At 36.6% G+C, this 21,465-nt stretch overlaps 2 protein-coding genes across 10 annotated transcripts in view; one reads left to right on the top strand and one right to left on the bottom strand.

Moving 5' to 3' along the window:
• The window catches only part of FBXO8 (F-box protein 8), a 20,388-nt gene extending 12,704 nt beyond the window's left edge, over positions 1–7,684 (bottom strand). The window contains exons 1-3 of one of the 3 annotated variants that reach the window (XM_053941685.1): positions 7,377–7,684; positions 5,260–5,599; positions 2,957–3,083 (exon numbers count right to left, since the gene is read on the bottom strand). In XM_053941685.1, the coding sequence (XP_053797660.1) occupies positions 2,957–3,083; positions 5,260–5,588 (456 nt within the window). In that variant the 5' untranslated portion in view covers positions 5,589–5,599; positions 7,377–7,684. Of the gene's footprint in view, positions 1–2,956; positions 3,084–5,259; positions 5,600–6,882; positions 7,089–7,376 lie in introns of those variants that run through there. The other 2 variants (XM_053941684.1, XM_053941683.1) reach the window with 2 other exon arrangements.
• Positions 7,575–21,465, top strand: CEP44 (centrosomal protein 44). 7 transcript variants are annotated; one of them, XM_053941680.1, is made up of 11 exons: positions 7,575–7,760; positions 9,303–9,445; positions 10,054–10,201; positions 11,175–11,321; positions 12,195–12,302; positions 13,718–13,846; positions 14,212–14,421; positions 17,055–17,124; positions 19,022–19,149; positions 19,402–19,439; positions 20,233–21,465. In XM_053941680.1, the coding sequence occupies exons 2-11, from the start codon at positions 9,357–9,359 to the stop codon at positions 20,339–20,341; spliced, it is 1,176 nt and encodes a 391-aa protein (XP_053797655.1). In that variant the 5' UTR covers positions 7,575–7,760; positions 9,303–9,356; the 3' UTR covers positions 20,342–21,465. The 7 variants fall into 7 exon arrangements, with proteins under 7 accessions (XP_053797655.1, XP_053797650.1, XP_053797657.1 ...); XM_053941675.1 differs by having other exon boundaries at positions 13,715–13,846; XM_053941679.1 differs by having other exon boundaries at positions 7,635–7,653; positions 13,715–13,846.

The following is a 21,465-nucleotide window of genomic DNA, read 5'->3' as shown; positions in this document are numbered from 1 at the left end:
TAGCTTTACACAAGTGGCTAACAATTTATAACCAGGAAAAGGTCTGAAAAACCTAGCCTCCCCATCAAAAACTAAGGGCAACTTGGAGAATGAGACAATCAGAAGACTGGAAAGACAGGTTTAGTATAAGCACTGTCTTACTGTATTTTATTATTATGCTACGCAAAGGAAATCCTGACCTCACTAAGGACAGACAATTTTGGTACAGATTCCACAAGGTCCATAAAAATAAATGCTATTAGATAGATCAGTTAGAACCATTAAGAATGAAAAAAACCAAAAAGATTTTATTTCCTGACCAGAAGATTCTTGTTTGTACCTTTAGTTTCAATTTTAGCTACATAGCATTGATCCATATAATAAACTTGACAAAATATTTTGTAGGGAGTTAGAAACTGGATACAAAACAATGGGAAATAACTTCTGGTTGCTTACAAATTCTGAGTCATAAGCACAGAAGATGAAATGAGCACTGCATGAGAAACATTTCACATACGCCATACACTCTTTAAAAATAAAATACGGCAGAAACCAGGCAGGCAGATTAAACAACATGATATTTATATTCAAGTGCTAATACTAACACTAAACTATCCCCTCTCTCCAAAGAAACAACAACAACTAGGTTCCAAAATCTTGTCTACAATGGTAGTGCCATATGAAAAAAACCCAACAAAACCAACCAACCAATTAAAAAAACAAAACAAAAAACAAAACAAAACAACAAAAAAAACCAAAACAAAAACCCCAACCCAAACATGCACTGGAGGTTTTTTTTTCAGATTACATGTCATGTGTTTAGGCACATCCTTTTAGCAGAATGTGAGCACCTGCTATGAATTATGCAAGCTCATGCACACAATCAACACGTTAAATTACAGCAGATATCACAACACCATGCACACAACAATGGCTAACCGGAGAATCCTACCACAAAGTGTGCAGATGCTCTTCCCTACCCCGTGAGCCACCGCTAGCTCTGGAGCTGTTGCTGTGGAGCCTGGTTACCCATTTTCATGACATGGGCGGTGTCCTTTGGAGAATCTTGCTCCTGTGGCTGTAAGTATTCCTATTTTTTGTAATTTGATCAGGTCTGTTATCAAATGTAAAGCAGAGTTTGGCAGGAAATTCGGAGACACAATTTGTAATAGTGGAATGTCATATCATACGTTCCAGTCACAGTGTCCTTATAATAGTAATTCTGCCAATATCACAATTGTAAACAGTAAAAGCAACAGTATTTGTGAATTCTCCTGAAACTCAGGCCCTGAATGATTCCTACCAGGCTACGGTGCTCCACAGGGAGAGAGGAACAGAGCCCTTAGGAGATACCCTACGAGGTTCTCATCTCTCATTGAAGCAGAGTTTGTACTTCTATTGTAAAATATAACCATAGTGAAGAAGCAAGAGTAGCATAATAAAGTTAATACCTAATTTAGGTATGCCATAAGTTAGCTCTAATTTGCAGATCTTAATTGCTTTTAAAAATAATGAATCTTCTATTAAGTACCTTTTCTGAAGGCTCCAAATGCTTTAAAAATACCAAGATTACTATAAATAAAGTTGAAACATAATGAATGGTACATTATAAACTGAGATAGTTGAGTGAAAAATTGTGTTAAAAAAATTGAAATACAAAGAAAAATTTGGACGGACAATGCTGCTAGCAATATACTTGATATATTACTGAAAACATGTACATTACCTATATATTGCATCTAGTTTGAAAACTTTCACATTTATTACCAAATTTGTGAAAATTCTGCAGAAAAACAATACTAATCACTCAAGTGGCCAGGTGCTGATGTCTTGATGCTGTGTATCAGAGTTCAAGGCAGAGTTCTACCAGAGAAATTACAAAATACTCTATTTGTGACTGATAAAAGTAATGGTCTCTTAATCAAGCAGAATATGAGATAAAGCAAGAACTTAAACAAAATTACATTATTGCAATGGTTCATAGAACTGCTTTATTTATTTTACCCCATGGTCACAAGTTCACACTTTCTGTATAATTTCAGCTGAGTGAAATTTGCTTCTAGAAGTGTTTCTTTTCATATCTCAATCCTTTTTCTACTTGAGATTTATTCAATTATCACTTCCATGTATATGTGTAACTATATGCAGGAAGTTAACAGCATTTTTGTTCAGTACTGTGTACACTCTTTTCCTAGGAAACATGAAGCAGGAGTCTTGTTTTATACACAAAAGACTGTCTCTGTCACTTGGGCATTAACTGTCTATCTCCCAGGCAAAAGCTGTCTACTCTCAAACTGTTTTCTTCTTTGAAAGGTGACAGAGTGAAAGCAGAAACTGACTTTTCCAGTTAGTTACATGAATTTATAAATGGAAACCTCTCAGTCTGACAAGGGATGTTTTTATTTTGAAGATAACTTTATGCTGTTCTCTAAGAAAAGATTATGCACAACAAACATCTACAGAAATTAAACCAAACTGATCTTCAGGATAGTTCAGCAGTAGATCTTTTTCGTATTTCAAGATTTGCTCCTTGATAGTGGAAATAGGTGAAAATCCCCTACAGGAAAATGTGATTGTGATAGAAGTAAACAGACTTTATACCTCATCCTGCTTTGCCTAAAGTGAACCAAACATACTCTGCATTTTAACATTTTTATTTATGTAAGCTCATTGTTATGCTCTTACAATTGACCACTGTCTCTTCAGTTAGGGTATCTGCCTCGTTCCTAAGTTAATAGGTGGTTATGAATTTCTGGCATCCACAGAAGTGTACAGAGCACTTAACAGGCAAGTCATGTAAATGATGTACACAGGTACAATACTCAAAAAAAGACCAGAATACCCCTGCAGCTCAGTATTAACCATCTGTACAGTAAAACAAACATTGATTAAAACTTTGTTTTTATATGGCTGTAATTATAAAAAAACAATCACAATTATTGTAACTGTTTATTACTGTCAGCAGCAGTTCACTTACCTCATCAGGGTTGGCATTAAAGGTGAGACTGCCCTCATCTAGCTGCATATACAATTTTCTAAAAGAAAATCCTAGAGGCGGATTCTTATTGTATATAGAACAGTGACCCCAAGTGGATTTGCACAACCTATGAAAATAGAATTAATCTATTATAAAAATTCCTTTCCGAAGGTCATGGATTTTACAGAAGCAAAATGCAATCAACACTGCAAAGCTAAATACTCAAACTATAGGAAAAGTTAGAAGTAGGTTGCTGTAACAGTTATTAAGTCTTTTTGCCATGTTTTCCTAAAATCTTCAATTATATGATTAATGTTTTCTTCTTATAGAGGTTTTGGTGCATTTGAGTGCAACATCAAAACATATCTCAGCAGGTGGCATCATAATGACAACCACACAGCAGAGACCTCTGGCACTCCTAGAACCTGAACACTGGAGAACAGCAACAAGTTGTTCTCCTGGGGTACTGTGACAGATTAAAACATTCTGTTTCTTTTCATGTGCCCCAGTTGTGCAGTGAATTGGACACCGTATCTGCACACAATTATGCCATTAATTCAGCACTTTCCCCATCTGTCCTTCGTCACCCAACTCTTCTTCCTCTTGTCCTAACTGGCCAGTCCTTATGACTAGATCCAGTCCCATCCCTCTCTATCTTCTATAACTTTTAAGCTTCTTTCCTTTTTATTCCACCCTGACTCCATATCAGTTCCATCAGTTTCTGTACCTCATCTCAGTTTCTTTGATGATACCATCTGCAATTCCCTTTCTACACACTCGAGATTCCTTATTGAACTGGTAATTCTGCTTCAACACACCTGCCCTGTAACTAATTAGGAACAATGTTTAGGACCCAGCAGGTAGTCACTGGAGACATGGCAAAGATTCTGTTTTCAATTCTGGAACCTGGGTCTCATTTGGACTGAGTTTGGAACTGCAACCACAGTACCTGCCAAAGCTTAAACATGCCCTTATACGTGTGGAATAGTGAAGATTTTTACAGAGATTATGCAAATTGAGATTTTTATTTATTGCTAAATCAGGATGCATTTTCATTACCAAAAGAAATGTGGTATGAATGTGAGTATTATTTGGAAAGATTTCATGAAAAATGGTTGAACGGTTTCCCAGAATGAACTTCAAGGAAAAGATGTATTTCCACCCCACATGCTAAGAATATATACTGCAGGTAATTAAGAAGCTCTACTATCTTCAAGCTTTGGTCTAGGGAATTTATTTGTATTTAGGTCAGGTTTGATACCAAGAACTGAGCACAGTACAATGCATATTGATAAACTTGTAAGCCTTCTCGTATCCTTCACTAGAATTCCTGTTTCCTGTCAATAGAACGGTCCCCAACAGCAGAACAATTGTGACTAAGAAGTTATGTTGCATTATCCTTTTGCTAGGTTCAAAAGCATGATAGGAATGGAAGCTGCTTAATTCAAATGCAGCAAGGGAAGGAAACAGATGAGGGGAGGAAGAGATGTAGAGCATAACGAAAGGTAAATAAACAACCTGAACAGCAACCCAACTGCTACAGTAGTAATACTGTCTGTTAAGGGAGAAGAAAATGTTGTGAAAGAAGTTATAAGTTCTGCTGACCATCTACTCTAAAGATAAGTATGATTTCATGAGTCTTTCCTAGTGCTGTAAAACATAAAATACCAAAGAATATGTTCATTCCATTTTGATATTACACTATTTTATCTTAAAAATGTTCCTTTATTTATTTCCCAGACACACAAATTCTGCATATGTTATAAATAAATGTGTTTCAAGTGTTAGGCTGAAGAAATTTCACTTGAGAAAAAACGACCTTTCCTCCCTCCATAACCATCTTCCAAAAAAGATACACGTAATTTGCTTCAAGTGCAGTAGATGAGTTCTCACTTCTCTTCCTTTGGAAGCTTGGCTGAATCGGTTTGCTTACTTAAGCTAGACAACTGTTCAAAGTTCAGAGAAGTAATGATACAAACACCTGAGATATGCTCTGAGCTAACACAAAAGTGAAGACAAGTTCCTGTTTTTACCCCATGCTATCTCAAATACCAGGTGCTTAATAATACCCATGTATACTCGTGCCAAGCACACTTGTGTATGTAGTAATCTCCAGTAATACCCCATAGTAATTAGAAATCCAGAATAACACATTTTTAAACATATATGTTTCCTCTATATAAATCTCATTTAACTTAGGAAACCTTTGCTAGGTTAGAAAGACAAAAAGCACTTACTGAGGCAAATTTAAAATCTAATACTTTTTACTATGCCCAGGTGATACTTCTTTTTTTTGTGCTTACCCTTGCCAGAGGAGCTCATCATTAGCAAGATCCTGCCAGACACATGATGCTAGACAGAGATCAGTTGCATTCAGGTACGACAAAATGGTAAAACTGAGCTCTGGTGGCAACATTTCCAGGTTAATGAATCCTTCTTGTTCTTTAGATTTTCTTGTCTTCAGCAGGTGGTAGATGTCAATGCCTCCTTGAGCTTGTTTGCGATGGCTTGTATTGGAAACACTGTTAGCAGGTATCCTCCTACCATGCTCTCTGGTAAGATAGCCTTGTCCACTGTACCCTTGCTGTTGCAATTGCTGGTTTCTAGCAATTCTCCAGAGTCCCTGACCCATCTGCGAGCCTGCTGGACATAAAATCCAAATTAGATGTTGACGGCTATTTGTAAACATTTGTAAGACAGACTCAGCACATAAGTAAAATTTTAGGACCTATCTGAATAAGTAGAAAGTGAGTTCTGGTAAAGTTATGTTGGCCAGGTAATCAGCCTTCATGGGGCAACTGAAAAAATACTGAAAACAAAACCCATTAAAAAAATGTAGATTTTTTTTCAAAAGTTTCCATGCTTGAGGAGCTACAAAATTAACAATAAGCTTCTTCAAAGAGCACCAAATATTGTCTATAGCCCATGCAAGTTAAGAAACCTTAGGCTTCAGAACATTTGGAATCTTCAGTCTTCCTCCAAAATTTAATTAAAAAACCTTATTTAGAGTCAACGAAGTACTATAAAACGTAAGGAAAAACAAAAATGTATTAGGTAGCACAGTGACTGACACTGAAACAAAGTTTAACAACTTCAGTGATAATGCAGTAAGGATTTTGCATGTTCAGAAACAAGAGAGTAAGTATCTTTTCGAGCTTTCTTACCTAGTAGCATCACATAAAGCCTTAATAATAAGGTACTCACAGACTTATACAGAGGATATCACTGGAGAAATAGTATAAAAGGCCTTTTTGTAATGTAAAAAAAAAAAGAAAAATATATTTGCTATTTAAAGGACCAACTGAAGAAACAAAATGAGAGAATTTAAACCAGTTAGGACCAGCTGCTGAAAATCCACAAGCTCTGCTACTTGTGTAGCTATTCAGCAGCTTACATGCCATTTGTTAGAACATATATAATTTTCCCAATCATGTAATTACTTTCAGCTTTGTAATAATCCAGGATGAATGCTTTCAGAGCCCATCATAACAAAAGATGAATAAACCCATTGTTATAAAGCCTTTTAAATAATGGCATCAAAAATGGTATTTTTCGTTTACATTGAACCTATATTTTCTATCTTCAGATTCAGTATGCCATTCAAATGCATGCTTTCACACTTCTAATAATATTATTTTATCTAGTAATTGAAACCTCTTGATAGCTTTGCTGGAGTAACTACCACAGTAAAAATAACATCGAGTTTGTTTATAAATCGCTGATCTTCTCTAGCTCTGTCTGCTATCTATCAAAGTCAGATTTAAATTCTAATTGTGTCTTCCGTATGTTACTTTGCTACTACATAATAAATTATTTTGCAGTGTTGACAAGCATGATAGGATGCTAAAAGTAATCCAGATTAATGCTGCATTAGTACTGCATTCTACTTCATTAAATAAAAACCAACATGCACTCTAGATACAAACACTCTCCACTTTATAGTAACTGAGCTGCTGATTTGCAGCCACGATTATCCCAACAGGAGAACGTTTCTTCCTTCGATGCAAGCCTATCGAAGCTGAAGCTTCGTTCATAACAGCTGCATTGCAACCGAGGCGTGCTGGTCTCCCCCCGTAATGTGAAAACCCTTCAGTAGCGACTCCGGGCAACCAGGCTGGAGGGTGGAGGCACAGCCCGTCCCGCAGGACCTGAGCTGCCTCAGGGAGCCGAGGGCCGAAGCCGCCGAAGGCCGCACCGCGTCCCGAGAGCTCCGCAGCCGTGCCGCCCCCGAGCCGCTCCTCCCCGAGCAGAGCGGCACCGAGACCCGGCCCGGGCACGGCCGCCCCGCTCCCGGGGCACCGGCGACCGCGGCCCGCGGGTGCCGCCCCCCGGCCCCATTGGGCCGCTCCCGGAGCCCCGGCTGCCCATTGGCCGTGCCGTCCGTCCGTCCGCGCCACGGAGGGGCACCCGCGGGCCCTACCTGTGCCAGCTCGGCTCCAACCGCCGCCGCGACGAGCCCGGCCCGCCTGCGTGCGAGGGCCGCGCCGGGCGGGAGGAGCTGCGCGGGCCTGGCGGCGGGGACAGGCGGACAGGCCCAGCCAGGGAAGGAGCCTCGGCAGGGAGGCCGAGCCCGCCGCCGCCGCCCCGACTCCTGCCCGGGCAGCTCTGACGTCTGCTGTTGTTGCTGGAAGTGACGTCCGCGGGGAGGGACGCGCGGGGAGAGGAAGTGCCCCTCGGGTTCGGCGGCGGCAGATTCGGTCTGTGCCCGCCGCGTCCGGGAGCGGCCGCGGGGCCCGCTGCGCTGCCAGGGAACGGCGGTGCTCCCGCCGCGCTGCCAGGGAACGGCGGTGCTCCCGCTGCGCGGGTGAGCGTCAGCATCGCTCCCGGGGCGGGGGTCTGTCCCCGCCGGGCGGGCCGGCCGCGCGGGCCGGATCCTAGCCTGGGCCTTTCACTCTCCTCGGAGACGGCGAGCTCTGGGGAGGGCTCGGTCTCCGGCTGTTGGAGGGGCGAGGAAGGGCGGGTGGAGAGCCGGCCCCGGTCCCACGCCGGCGAGTTTGCCGCAGCGCGCTGGTTCCGGGACCGCAGGCCGCCTTGCCATGTCCTGGCTGGGACACGCTTTTTTCCCGCTGGTGTCCAGGGCAACCAGCCGAGGACGCGCAGTCCCTTGTGCCGTTCGCTGGTGTGCAAGCGGCCCCTGCGCGAAGGGTGTCGCAGCTGGCACGGCGGCGAAGTCCCGTATTTGTCGGTGGCGTTTGTGCATCTCGGCGTAATGGTGCGATTTCCCCCAGCTCCCCGCCCTGTGCAACAGGGGAGTCTAGATTCTGTTGGAAGAAATCAAAAGCCTAGTTGTTGGGCATTTCAAAGACAGCGTTTACAGTGTTAACATACTTGGTAATCTGCAGGGGGTAGCTTTTTTAAGTTTTTTTTTGTTTGTTTTGGTATTTTTGTTTCGTTTTACATTGATCCTTTGAATAGCATATGCAGTTTTCAGAGTTGTTCTTTGAGCCGCTTCCTTGAAGTGCTATATCATCGTAGCTTGAAACTTTGTTATACTCGATTTTATTCTTGATAGCCAGAGCTCTGTAACTTCTACGGATTTCTACAGACAAAAGCTGTGTATCCCATTTTACTGGGTTCACCTTCCCAAGATTTGCTGCCAAGTTGACTGTTACTTTTGTGATCTCTTAAGCTATTTTGTAGTGACAGTAGTTACCAGTTTTTACATCCAGAGGTCTGGTGTAAAAAGAAAGGATTGTTGATACTTTTGGGACACAGCCTATATAAGATTAGACAAAATCCTGTGAGAGTGTCTTTTGTGAATATTTGCATTGCAGATTAGAGCTTCAGTTTTATGTCAGATTCTCTGAGATTTGTCTTAATAGCTATTTAAATTTGCAAAACCATAAAATGGATCACATTGTAACAGAATTCAGGAAGAATGGGTGCTTCAATTTCCAAATAATTGGTTAAATTCTTCCAAGCTTTGAAAAGTAAGTATAGTGTACTTCTGTTTAGTGCAACTAATAACCCAGAACCTAATGATTAAATTAAAGGAACCTGATGATTAAGTAGGAAGAAAATCCTTTTAACAAGGGCAGAACACTTGGAAAGAGCTTAATCTTGAGGACTGCTGATGAAACACAAGAAAAAAAAACACCCACAACAAACCCAGCCCACTGTAAATGGAAGCTTTAACTGTTTCTTGAGACCATCACATAATTTATAGGCTGTGTGACCATGCCTCTTCACTGCTTGGGTTGGTAGGCTTCAAAATACTTGTTTTCTTTTAAGAAAAGAAATTTAGTGAAGATAGTGGCAGGTAATTATCTCCCAGGTTCTAGCAGAAAGTTGAATTTAAGTGATTATTGCATTTTGTAATTTTTGCGTACATACTTTTTTTGAACAGATGTACTTTTTTACATTTATTTCATAATCTGAAAGAAGAATAGCATTTGGAATAATGGCAACAGGAGACCTAAATGGAAGTTTAAGAAAGATTGAACAAGGACTTCGCTTGTTAAATTATCCAAGAGATGTGGATTATACAGTGTAAGTGGCAGTGTGAAAACTTATGCTAACACATGATGACAGCAAGATGTGTAAACAAGATATGTATAAGTACTAGCATTGCCCCCAGTGATAAGTAAGCAGAGCATAAGTGGGAAGTTGGGGTGTGGTCTATGTGAACTGGAATATAAAAATATGCAGTTTTTTCTCTTCTGAGCAATCCTTAGAACAGTCCTGAGCTGTATTACTGTCTTGCTCCTCTTCTGCTGTTCTTGTCTTTGTTTTGGTTAATCTCACCTTTTGGATTTCTTTGGAAGTGCTTGCAAAGCTTCCTTCAGGAAATTTCATCCCATAAAGATTAGAAACAAAAAGAAAGGTCTGAATGTTCAGCTGGAAATTCTGGTGGGCTTTAGATTTGACAATGTTTAAATTATATGAAGATCACAAAAACTTTTTTTTTGAGCATTTTAAAGATAACAGCAAAAACAGCTGAATGAGAGATGCCTGGACAAAGAAACCTTAAGATGAAAGATATTTGGAGAGAACATGCTGTGAACTAGAACATTCCTTCCAAGTTGAATGTTGGGATTCATGTAATGAAAGGATTTTTTTACCTTCTGCTGTGTAAAATACTTTTTGTTTCTTTATAGGTTAGTAAAGGGTGATCCAGCTGCATTTTTACCTATCATCAGCTATTGTTTTACATCTTTTTCAACTTGCATAGCAGAGCTTTTGGTGAAGTGTGATGTGGAACTGACAGCCAAGAGTGACTTGCGTTTTATCGAAGCTGTTTATAAGGTATCTCTTCATGTTCTTTGCTGGAGAAACATGGGTTTGAGTACAGCTTCACAGAAATTAAACATTACTATGAGCTTTACTAGAAAGTGAAAGTTTTTGACAATGAACATGAATTTTAGTTCTGTTAGGATTTAAGATGAGTAGTAAGTCATTGCGTGCAAGTTTTTAGATTTTAATGAAAATAAGCATTGGTGGTGGTAGCCAAATCTCAGTTTTGAGACATTTGCATAAACAGTAATATTGTTAGATGTTAATTTTGAAGAACACAGAAATGATTATTGGACAATAAGATTTATAGAAGTGATCTTGGCAAAAATCTTAACCACCAAAAAAAAAAATCACAAGGAACTCAAAAAATTGTAATTTAAGCACAGTTTGGAAATACAGCTGTTTTGAAACACTATGCCATTTTAATACGTGAAGTTGAATATTAACCTTTTATCAATCGTAATCAAATTCTTAACTGATTGAAAATAACTTTGAAGTATCCTTAAAATATACAAAAGTATGTTCTTATGAAAGGTGGATTGATGAATTAAGAAATAGTGGCTTATTTGGATTAGTTTTCCATCTGAGAGACTGCTTCACAGGCTTCTGTGGGAGCCTTATGTAGCCCTCTGATGTATTTGCTGATATAAATGCAGCTTTTTATTGTAAGTTCAGTTTAAAAGCTCTTAGTTTTAAGTTTTTTTAGTATTAATTTCTATAGTCAGTTATTTCTTGAATTTTAAGACTGTAAGTTGAAGTTTACAAGAGTGATGTGAATGAAAGAGGAGATATGTTTAAGGCCTAGTTAAAAGAAACAGCTATATATTTATTGATATATATATAAATAATCAAATGAGAAAAGGCTTAGCTGCTGAAGTGCAGAATGAAAGACAAGATTGTAATAAAATAAGAATATGGGCATGCCATTTCTACAGCAAATTGTGAGGTGAATTTGAAAGTGAAGTAAACTCTTATTTTGTTGCAGTTTCTTCGAGATCAATTTCAATATAAACCAATTTTAACAAAAGAGCAGTTTCTTCAGGTTGGCTTTGCGGAAAGAAAAATGCAAATTGTTTGTGACATTATCAACTGTGTGGTGAAGAAACATAAGGAGTTGAGTAACTCTAGTAAGGTACTGATCAAATGGTTATCTTTATTATAAGTTTGTTTTGACATGTTTGATGCTGCAGATAAACTGGTCTTCAGCTTCTATTTGAAGATGAAACATTACTCATGGACCAAATAATGGAAAGTTAGTATGAAGTTCCATTGGGAGATGCTTGAATGCTTTCATTCAAGACAGGAAGCTGCCAGTACTTTGTAGTATAAAAAAAAATAGAATGGAGATAAATCTAATTGTTGTTTTTACAGTAAGTGATATATTTTCTTTTACACTTCTTGATACAGTGAACATGTGAATTAATAAACTTCTCAGATAAATTTAAAGGCAAAATGAAATCATCTCATATGTTGAATTTCTATAACAATTTAAAAATGATACTTCTTTCTCAAATACAATTATTTTCATCAACAATACTTGTAATGGCATTATTTTTTATCAGTATGTGTTGTGTATGAATCTCTGCTTTAATGAAAGGAATTTCCAGTCTTTATATTTTATTTTGTTTCCTTTAAGTTTTTAACAAGTCTTCAGGACTTCTGCATACTTAATTTGTCACTTTTGAAGACATAACTGCATTTTTTTGGTATTTGTTTTACTTTTGACTCTGGTGCAAGTTGTCTTTTCTCTTTATAACCATCTATTGATGCATCCTAGCATAGGTATTAATGAGTGTTAAAGTATGGCATTTACTTCTGGATCTGTGTTCTCTATAAATTTGGGTCATATTTAATTTTTTTTTAGACATTATTGTACTACAGAGGTTTAAGTGTGTTTGTGTGTGTGCACCATGAAATATTCCTGACTGTCAGTGATGGTAGTTAGAAAGTGGGGTATGGAATCCTGAAAATTCTCCTGTGTTATTTTCTTCTGTTCACTTTGGAGGTTAAATCCCAAACAAGAAAAAAAATCAGACCTTTTAAATTTGAAGTATGGTCAAATTGTGGTAAAGGTCTTGCTGATCCAAGTCGCAGTTCTCTGAATTCTAAACAGGTATGAAAATAATTTCTATGTTTTATATCTAAAGGTTAATCTCGTTTGTAGCAAGTCAGGCTCTTGCTGAAATTTTTTGCTTTCATTTAGGTTTTAATATTTAGTCAAACCAGTTTTGAGGTGGCCTGGTGTTTTGTTTGTTTGTTTTTCCTGAAGTGTGGTTGGCTGAAATAATAGCTGAAATAGAGAGGATGTTGCCTCTCTTACTGAGTAGTTGATCTCAGTGTCTTGCTGGTAATGACCTAGTGCTGTTTGTGCTATATTTGAATTATATCAAATGTAAGGGAGAGCAATGGAAGAAGATACAATGGGACAAAGAAGTTGTATAGTGTTTGAAGAGTGAAGTGTGCTTGGCCTAGCATGTTTTCAACACAGCTTTCAAAACACTGGTCTTTTGTCTGAATCTGTTCAGCAAGTTTTCATAATGTAGCTTTCCTTTTGGTTTTGGTTTTACAAAGGTCAAATGATTATGCATTGAGTAAAAATGATTATACATTATGCCACTCTTGGCATGTGAAGGAGGCTGCTTTCCTAATATTTTCTGCTAAAAGGTGCAAAGTAAAATTGTAGAAAACGTTTAGGACTATGACTGCCTGTTAATAGCTGGTGGTTTCTACTTGTAAGGAAAATACTGCTTTTATCAAGGAAAATTTCGCAAAGAAAGTTTTTGGATGGCTTCTCTGTCTCTTCTAGTTGTTTAATAGTAGCACTGTAACTCTCCTAGTAGAGGAGAGTTTCAGCTTAACTAAAACACCAAGGAATCTGTACATGTTAAGATGCTGCACAGAACTAGTAATTGTGCATTCTTAATCATTAAGTATTTTGTTTTGTTTTCTAATCAATCTAGAAAGAATTGCAAGATTTCTTTTTGTTTTCTCTAAGGGAAGCCTTCAAAGGAAACTAATGTGTAGCTCATAGGGCTATTTTGCTGACAGTTGTCAAGAAAAAAGGAAGAATTCTAATCTTCTTAGTTAAACCTGTTTTGTTCTTAATGTTTTAGTCATGGTTTTGCTGTTGAAACTGTCTATACATACGAATTTTGTTGTATGTAATAATGTATTTTCCAGTCCACACTTAGAAATCTAACAACCTTTAAATTAAGGGAGGACATTCACGTCTTCATTACTGTTTATGGAAAGAAAGCAAGGTGCATAGTATATATGGTAAAGTGTGTGCATATTTGTTTTACAGTTCCTTCAATTCTGTGTGATTTTTTTAAAAAATTAAACTGCCTGCTGTTGCTTTCTGTATTTTGTAACCAGTTGGAATAAGATAGTTAGATTTAAATAAACATTGAAATAGTAAGTCTTAGGTGTTATTACTTGGCTAATGAATTGAAATATTCTTGTAACAAATAACACCAGCAGTTTGTTGGGTTTGTTTGTTTGTTTGTTTTTTAACATACTCAAAAGAAGCCTCTAGTCGAACGGCACTCAGGAAGTGAAGTTAGTGGTGATCTTCATCCACTGCCCCTTCCAGCACAGGGAGGGACTGAGGAAGAATTGTGCCCAGATCATGGTATTGTGGAAGTTAAATGTGAACAAGTAAGAACTTCTCTTTTAAGTTGCTTTATTTTTTTACAGGATTTTTCTAAAGGGATAAAGGTTTTTACATTATAGTTATACTTCAGGCACATGCAGCTGATATTTAATAAATACTTTGAAAAAGTTGGAAAAAGGAAAAGTCAGTTAAATTGTACTGTCTCTTTCAAGATACAGTTCTGTCAACAACTTCTTTTAACAGCTGTGTTCCCTGACTAGGCATATTTTGGTAATTCTGGAAGAAAAATAATTTTCTAATGTAACAGGATGTGGTTACTGAACTTGCAGATTGCACTTAATTAGTTTGATCGAATGATGAATTGTTTCTGTTTTGAAATTAGAGGACAAGTTCTTATCCATATTTTCAGGTCATAGAAGAAAATTCACAAATTGAGTTTTTAAAGAATCAGCTTGCAGATTTCCAGGAAAAGCTTCATAAGCTAGATTGGATGGAAGACAAACTACAAGTTTTAGAAGAGAAACTGCAAGGAAAGGTGATCATAGATGAGAAGGACTGGAATAACTTATTGAATCGAGTTTTGCTTCTTGAAACAGAACTGTTGTTACAATCCAGAAAGGTGTGTTAACTTCTCTTTTAATTCTATAACAAAAATTGCCCAAACACAATCTTGTTGGTCTGTTTCTGCCCTTCCTGCCTCCTGATTTGTTTTTTTTTTCAGTGGTTTTAAAGGTACCATCTGAATGCAAGTGCTGTTTATGAAGTTGATGGTATTTTTTTCTTAGCTGTTAAATTCTATTCTCTGAGACTCTATGAACCAAAGCTCTCCATCTGTTCTTAATAGTAATGATTTACTCAATAGTAATGATAGTGTCATTTTTTTTTACTACTAAAGTTATAGAAGAAAGTTTTTGAACATGGAGTCTTCATTTTCCACAACAGATAGTGACAAAAATGGATGGCATGCACAGTGGAAAATAAAGGGTTAATCGAAAAGTTATTTCTTATTTTAGTCCTATATGTAATTTATGGGTCCTTGAAATTTCTAATTGTCACTCTCTTCCCCCACTTCCTATATCTTATCAGTGAAGTTCATTATATTTTTGAATGTGTAAAAGCACTACAGTTGTGATGTGGCTACATTTGGCATAGCAAATAAAGCCTCTTGTTGAATTAAGACTGGGTTATTTTTCATGCTGTTGAAAGGTCCTTGTGTGCACATTATGTAATTTGATATATGTACACATGTAAATATTTTGAGTTGCAGTGAACCATAGCATCACTTTGAAATTAATCATGTGATCCAAAAAGTTTATTCTCTCATGCATCTCATGTGTCCTTCAGATACTCTCAGATGCTTTCCAGAAGTTGAAAATCCTTGTGGGAAATAGTTGATCGGTGTTGCATTTTATTTTGCAGTTGTAAAACTGTTGAATTTATTCATAACCAGGAGCTCTGTGCATGTTGCTGACCCCACAAATTTGAAAATATTGCTAATACTTGTATACAAGATGTGTTTTACTGTCTGCCTTGCAAGTGTGGTGTTTATGCAAGGTCTTGAAATAGACAGGTGTTCAGACTGATCACTAGGTTATTTCTAAAAGCTGTAGCTCAATTAGTAAGGATGGATAGTCTCAATCACTTTAAAAAAAAAGTTTTAGGTCAGTAGTAGCTCATGTGATTTTACCATCTTACCAATCAGATTCTTATGGATTAGTAGACACGTGTCCAAATAATACCACCAATGATAATGGTTTTATTTTCTGGCAGCAGTCTCAAGAGGACTTCAGGTGAACAGCCACAGACAGTTTTTCTCCTGTTTCAAATGTATTATTTTCACGAAATTACCATAGCACATGGGAAGGCTCATGTTTCAGGCTAAACTTGTTCTTTTGTTTTTGTAAATTTGGTTTATTACTGCTTCAGCAACATGTTTATTGCAGTTGTTCATATGGTTGGAATAGTATTTGGAAAATACTCTAAAAAATATCCCTCAGAAATTTCCAGGGATAAATTATATTTCTGTACTGCATGTTACTGAAAGAATTCACCTGCAGAAACAAGTTCAATTATAGTTTCTGTGTGGCACTGTATATACAGATATATAGGACTTCAAAGCTAACTGTTTGGCAATAGGCATTTGAAAACTGCTAAGAAATAATCCTTTGGGCCACGGAATTGCTGCTTTTTTGTTTAAAGAAATTGCATCCAAGTCGTGCTTCACACATACAGAAACAATTCAGAATTACTCCTCTCTTACTCTTGCACTTTACAGGGAATTTTTGGCATCTAGCCAACATAGCAGGAACACTGTCTTTTGCTGTTGCCAAAGTAGCAGCAGCTGTGCATTTAAGCTCTGGGAAAGTCTGAAAGCTACCAAATCCATTTCAATGAAAGGAATTGAACAGGCATAGTCTGTGCAGATTCTATTTTTGTATTTTTTTAAGAGACAGACATTATTACAGTTTTTCCCAGCATTTTCCCATACAATACCTACATTCATTTATTTGGGTGTAGTATTCCCCTGTTAGCTGATGTAGTTACTCCAGTATATAAAGTGACATATTTTAAAGGCTGAGATGTCAAATCATAATGATAACTTGGTAAAAAAAAGTCTTAAATGTTGTTTGAGTGTTGCATTTTTTACTTTGAAATTAGAAAGTTGAACTCAAAAATACTATTGTTTCCTTGCTTATGAACAACCTTTTTAAAGTTAGATCAAGTTAAACTGAGAATGTTTCTTAAAAGAGCTCTCTCTCATTTAGGAGCCTGGGAAACCAGCTTAAAATAGCCTTCTGGGTTCTAAGCGTTTAGGTGGAATGAATTTCTGTTAACCTATAGGCTATTTTTTTTAGGACTGAGGACTGTATTTTTGAATATCAACCAGCAGTAGAAGAAGGCACACTTAGTTTAAGCTAATGGCAACCAATGTTGAGACGAAATGATTCGTGCAGGCTAAGAGCTTGTCCATTCTACTCATAACTATGTTATATGCACTGTATTTTGGCCTGGTTTCAACCTCTTCTTGAACAGCAATATTGATATTAAAAAAAAAGACCCATTAAATAGACTAGTTTTTTGATGAAGTGCATTTATGGAAATCTTAAACTTTTAGTTCTTTGAAGATGTTTGTGCAGTGCCAACATATCTGGATGATGTAGCAAGGAAATACATACATGCCTAGTACCTAAATATAGTTTTGTTCAGTCGGAACAGGGTGTGTGGCTAAAATGCAGTAAACTTGTATTTCAGAGAGACTTACCTAAAGAGTTCAGCAATATAAATCAAAAAAGAACTTCTAGTAGCATTCCAGTTTCTCTTGGTGAGTATTAATGATTTTCCTTTTAATTAATGTAAATGTGCTAAACACTTCTTGCTGACCTTCACAAAAATAAAGCAATTTTAAAGTAGGTAAGTGCAATTTAGTGACCTCTGAATTTAAAACCATACTGCAGATGAGAAGTTAACCTCCTCATTATTTCATGTTTCTAACTTATTTTTCAGATTATTTAGTTGCTATAGTTAAGTACTAGTATAGCTAGTACTAGTTAAAAATAGCTACTAAAAATATCAAAGATGCAAATTTAATTAAGGTTCTGTTACTAAAGCTGTGAAAAATAGTACTGTCATTTGGACTTTAAAGCAGTTATCATCATGTTTTAAAAATGCGCTGTTCTCAAGCACAAATGGAGTTATTTTTGCTGCTACTAATATCTTTTAGGTTGCTGTTTTCTTATTTTTTAATGGGGCTCAGACAAATCATGATTCATAATCTTTGTTGGTTTTCAACTACTCAATGTTTTCTGTATTTCATCTCTGAAGCAGTTAGCAGCTATCCAACTGGCATTTTGATAAACTTTCTTGTTTTGAAGAGAAAGTCAAAATCTTTTTCTTCCCTTTCCAACTTCTGCTTAATTTTGATAACATACAAGAAGTAAACGAAGCAGACTTGAGTGGGAAAGAAGTTAAAAGCACTGCTGAGGCCATGAGTAATTCTTCTGTCTTCTTCAATGCTAGCTCTTTAGCCCTTAGCTCTATTAGCTCCCTCTGTTCTCTTCCTTGACTTGGCCTGTTTCCCTTGTGGCAGCTGTTATTCCTACCACCAGTGCTTAGGAGGATATTCTATTTTCCATTTTCACATATTAGGCTTTTTTTCTCCAGTGTTGGGCTTTTGAATTGTAATTAAAAGGCAGTCTCAGTAATCCAGTTTCCATGGAAATTAGGAAGGCGGTTCTTGGTTATGTCAAAGCTTGTTTTTATTGTGGAGTCGCAGAAATGGGACCTTCATTTTACAGGACACAGAAAGCCTGCAACATGTTTACTTCCTGTGATAAATTTAGTGGTGTCTTACTGACACTTGAGGACTTTCTAGTAAGTAAACAGGATGATGGTTTTTGAATTTTCATATTTTCAGACTTCCCAAATTCTTCTGAATTTGTTATTCCTGCTTTTCTAAAATTCAGGAAATTTTAGGCATAAAAGTTACGGGGACAGTCTTAACTCCTATCTGAGAGTATAGTACTTGGAATCCTTTCAGGCTCTTTTTGGTTGCACTCTTCAGAAATCACAGCTGTACCAAATAAACAATTTTTAATTTTAGGTATTTAAAAACAGTTTAATATGAATTTTAGATACAAAATAGTGTAGCTAAGTATATTCCAAAGGTATGATGTATACATGGTGACATTACTAAAAAATGGGTATGGGAACATGTGTTTTTTCCAAGATACTAAGTTCTCTTCCCTGATAATAGTAATCTAAAATTGCAAAGAATATCACAGCCTTCCAAATGAAAAAAAAAAAAAAAAAAAAAAATTCTGCTACTTATAAGACAGCTTACTTAGCACAAATTAAAGACATGTCTGAACAGGCAGTTTACAATAAAAATAATGTAAACTATATGAAATTACTATTAAATGCTTGGCACTGTAATCAGATGTTCATAAGTTTTGGTTTTACTCTAATCAGGAGAAAATAATCTTATTAGTAATCTTTGGAATTTACTGTATACTTTTTTATAGTATACATAGTGTCATATTGCACTTGTTTTAAAAAAATGAGAAGCCTGTTTTGGACTCTCATAGTGGCTTTTTCTTTTCCCTCTCTAAACAATGCATTCTCTTCTGTTATTGCCTACTGTAAATCAAGTTATTTGATAGCTGACCTTGCAAAGAGAGCAAAAAGGCAAAGGTGACATAAAACTGAGCATTTCTCTATAGATACAGAGAGGAATGAGGAGATGCCAGAGAGTCATCTTCAGTCGTCTGGATGCAGTTCACTGTTATCCACAGACCAATCTCCCAGAGACATGACCATTAATTCTCATGATCTGACAGACATTTCAAAGGTAAGTAAAGCTGGTGAATGCTCAGTTGATTTCCTTTGAGGTCAAGAGAACAAGTAAGCATTGGTTTTAGTTGTATATACTGATAGAAAAACAAGAAAACTATGCAAAACTACATCTAGGTCTGTCTCATAAAAACACTTTTCATATGTAAACAGTGCTTAAAGTCACATTTTCTCTGAATTTAAATTGAAAATCCATCTGAAGAATGTAAGCTTTGAAGAGTTCACTAACTATGTTGCTTTTAAATTGTAGGAGACAATCAGACAAAGAATGGAAAAGATAAGTAAAATGTAAGTAATAGGAAAGGGCAGCAGGAATTTATTTCCCAGGAGGGAGTTGTACTGGACTAAGGCACACAGAGAATGTACATATGTGTTCCAAACCTCAAAGGTCTGTACGTCAGGTGTGGCATTTCCTTATGGCTCTACTGGATAGTAAATCCACTTACAGTTTTGTATTTGTGGGATGAGTCACTGTTTTGGTTTCTAAAAAGCAATAGAAAGCACTCTTAATAGTATTAACTAGAGATTAAAGAGTGTTTAGAATTTGCTTGATAAGAAATAGGAATATTATTTATTTCCTGATTGAAATTCCCTGGAGCTTGCAATTTCTCTTCCTGAAAAATACCTGTTATCTTCACTGTTTTTTATTATTTAAGGAAAAGTAAAACTAATTTCAGCCTGAGCATTATAATAACTGTATTAAGATGTTACGATCTATAATGTTCTGAGATCTATAATAAATTTTTCTGTTATATTTTTATTATGCTTGAAGAGAAATGTGCTGTTTTACAATATTTCTCTAGCAAGAGATTTCTCTAAGTGTGTGGCCTATAAAAAGCTCTAGCCTTTTCTGTGATTTTAATTTTATTGTGTGGGTTACTTCTTTTTTGTCTACTTGAGGTTTAGTGATACATGGTAGGCATTTAAAATATAAACCAATTGCAGAGGAAAAGTGTGGGATGAGAGAAAATGTATGGGGTCATGCTGCTTATTAGTATTTTGGATAATTAGGAAATCAAAAGCAAGTCAGTTATTTTGTACCTTATTTTATTGAATGTATGTAAACAAAATTTATTTTCAGAATTGAAGAAACCTTCAACTTGTTCAAAACACCAAGCCCACCTCTGGGAATACCTGCAAGCACAGATCTTCAGACCTGTTCTCTGCACACTTACGGATACCAGAAATAATCTGTATCTTTGTACAGTGTTAAATTTTTAATATATCAAATTTGTAATGATCACCAGTGCTTTTATTGCTTTGAATAAATATTTTACTCATGCATCTTTGTATTGATTTCCCTCCCCACGACCACAATTTTTGGTTTTAAAGACTGTTCAAATAGCTTCTTCCCCTCTCCTTGCACTTTTGTAAATTGAAGTCATTACAGCAGTGTATTCTTGTGTTGACATTTGTTAGCAGTGTGCTAAGTAATATGTTTTTTAAAGTGTGGGCTTGAGGACTGTGGTTTACATCCTGTTGGAAACATTCCAGCTGGAACTTGCATATTACACCCAAGAGGCATTCTTACATACCATCTTACCATCTGTACTGTTGAATAAGTCTTAATAAAAAACTTTCATACAGTTTCAAATATGTACCTTTTTTGCTGTTTTTTATTTTTAAATATAAGTTTTCATGCTGAGCTGGAGAGCACCAACACTTTATGGCTTCCATTAACACTGACAAAGTGAGGGTCAGTTTGATCCTAAACACAAAAATGTGCAAGTAAGTCCACAGACTTTGACTGCAAGGGATGTGTTGAGTGTTTTAGTGCTCTTACCCAACACATTTTAAGACCAGCAGCACAGATGGAGACCAGTCAGTATACAAAGAAACACAACATTTTCATTATTTGAAGCCATATTGAGATTTCTGTTTAGAGACATAAGTAGATGTAAGACTTCCATAAACATATGATCAAACCAAAGATGTGTGAGGCTTGATTAGATTTATTTAATTGTTTATTGCTTTTTGTAAATTGGTAGTCTATCATATCAAGGTTCCTTTGTGTTTTAATACTTCACTTTAAAAGATTTTTGGAGTTTAATAGACCAGTCAGAATTTTCTGGGGGGCAGAGTTTGCAGATGAAGGCAAAAGCAGATGTTTGGCATGCTGTAAAAAGTAATTTCTATGTTTTAACAATAACTATGATTTTTTTTCTATAACCATATGGAATATAAATGGACTTTATTTTACACAAAAACAGAAGAGCTTATGGTAATATGTTATATTAAGTAGTTCTGGGTTTTTTAGACTTCTGTGAATGGATTTACTTTTTCAGTTGTTTAAAAATAAAAGAACCTATGAAGA

Source organism: Vidua chalybeata, chromosome 4 (assembly GCF_026979565.1).
Source record: "Vidua chalybeata isolate OUT-0048 chromosome 4, bVidCha1 merged haplotype, whole genome shotgun sequence".
NCBI lineage: Eukaryota > Metazoa > Chordata > Aves > Passeriformes > Viduidae > Vidua > Vidua chalybeata.
This window is presented reverse-complemented; position numbering and strand designations above follow the sequence as displayed.

Coding starts and splice junctions, on each gene's coding strand:
- CEP44 (XM_053941675.1), top strand. CDS start 9,357: ATGGCAACAGGAGACCTAAATGGAAGTTTAAGAAAGATTGAACAAGGA. Junction 12,303..13,714: donor GTTCTCTGAATTCTAAACAG/GTATGAAAATAA, acceptor CATACTCAAAAG/AAGCCTCTAGTCGAACGGCA. Junction 14,422..17,054: donor TGTTGTTACAATCCAGAAAG/GTGTGTTAACTT, acceptor CTTGTATTTCAG/AGAGACTTACCTAAAGAGTT.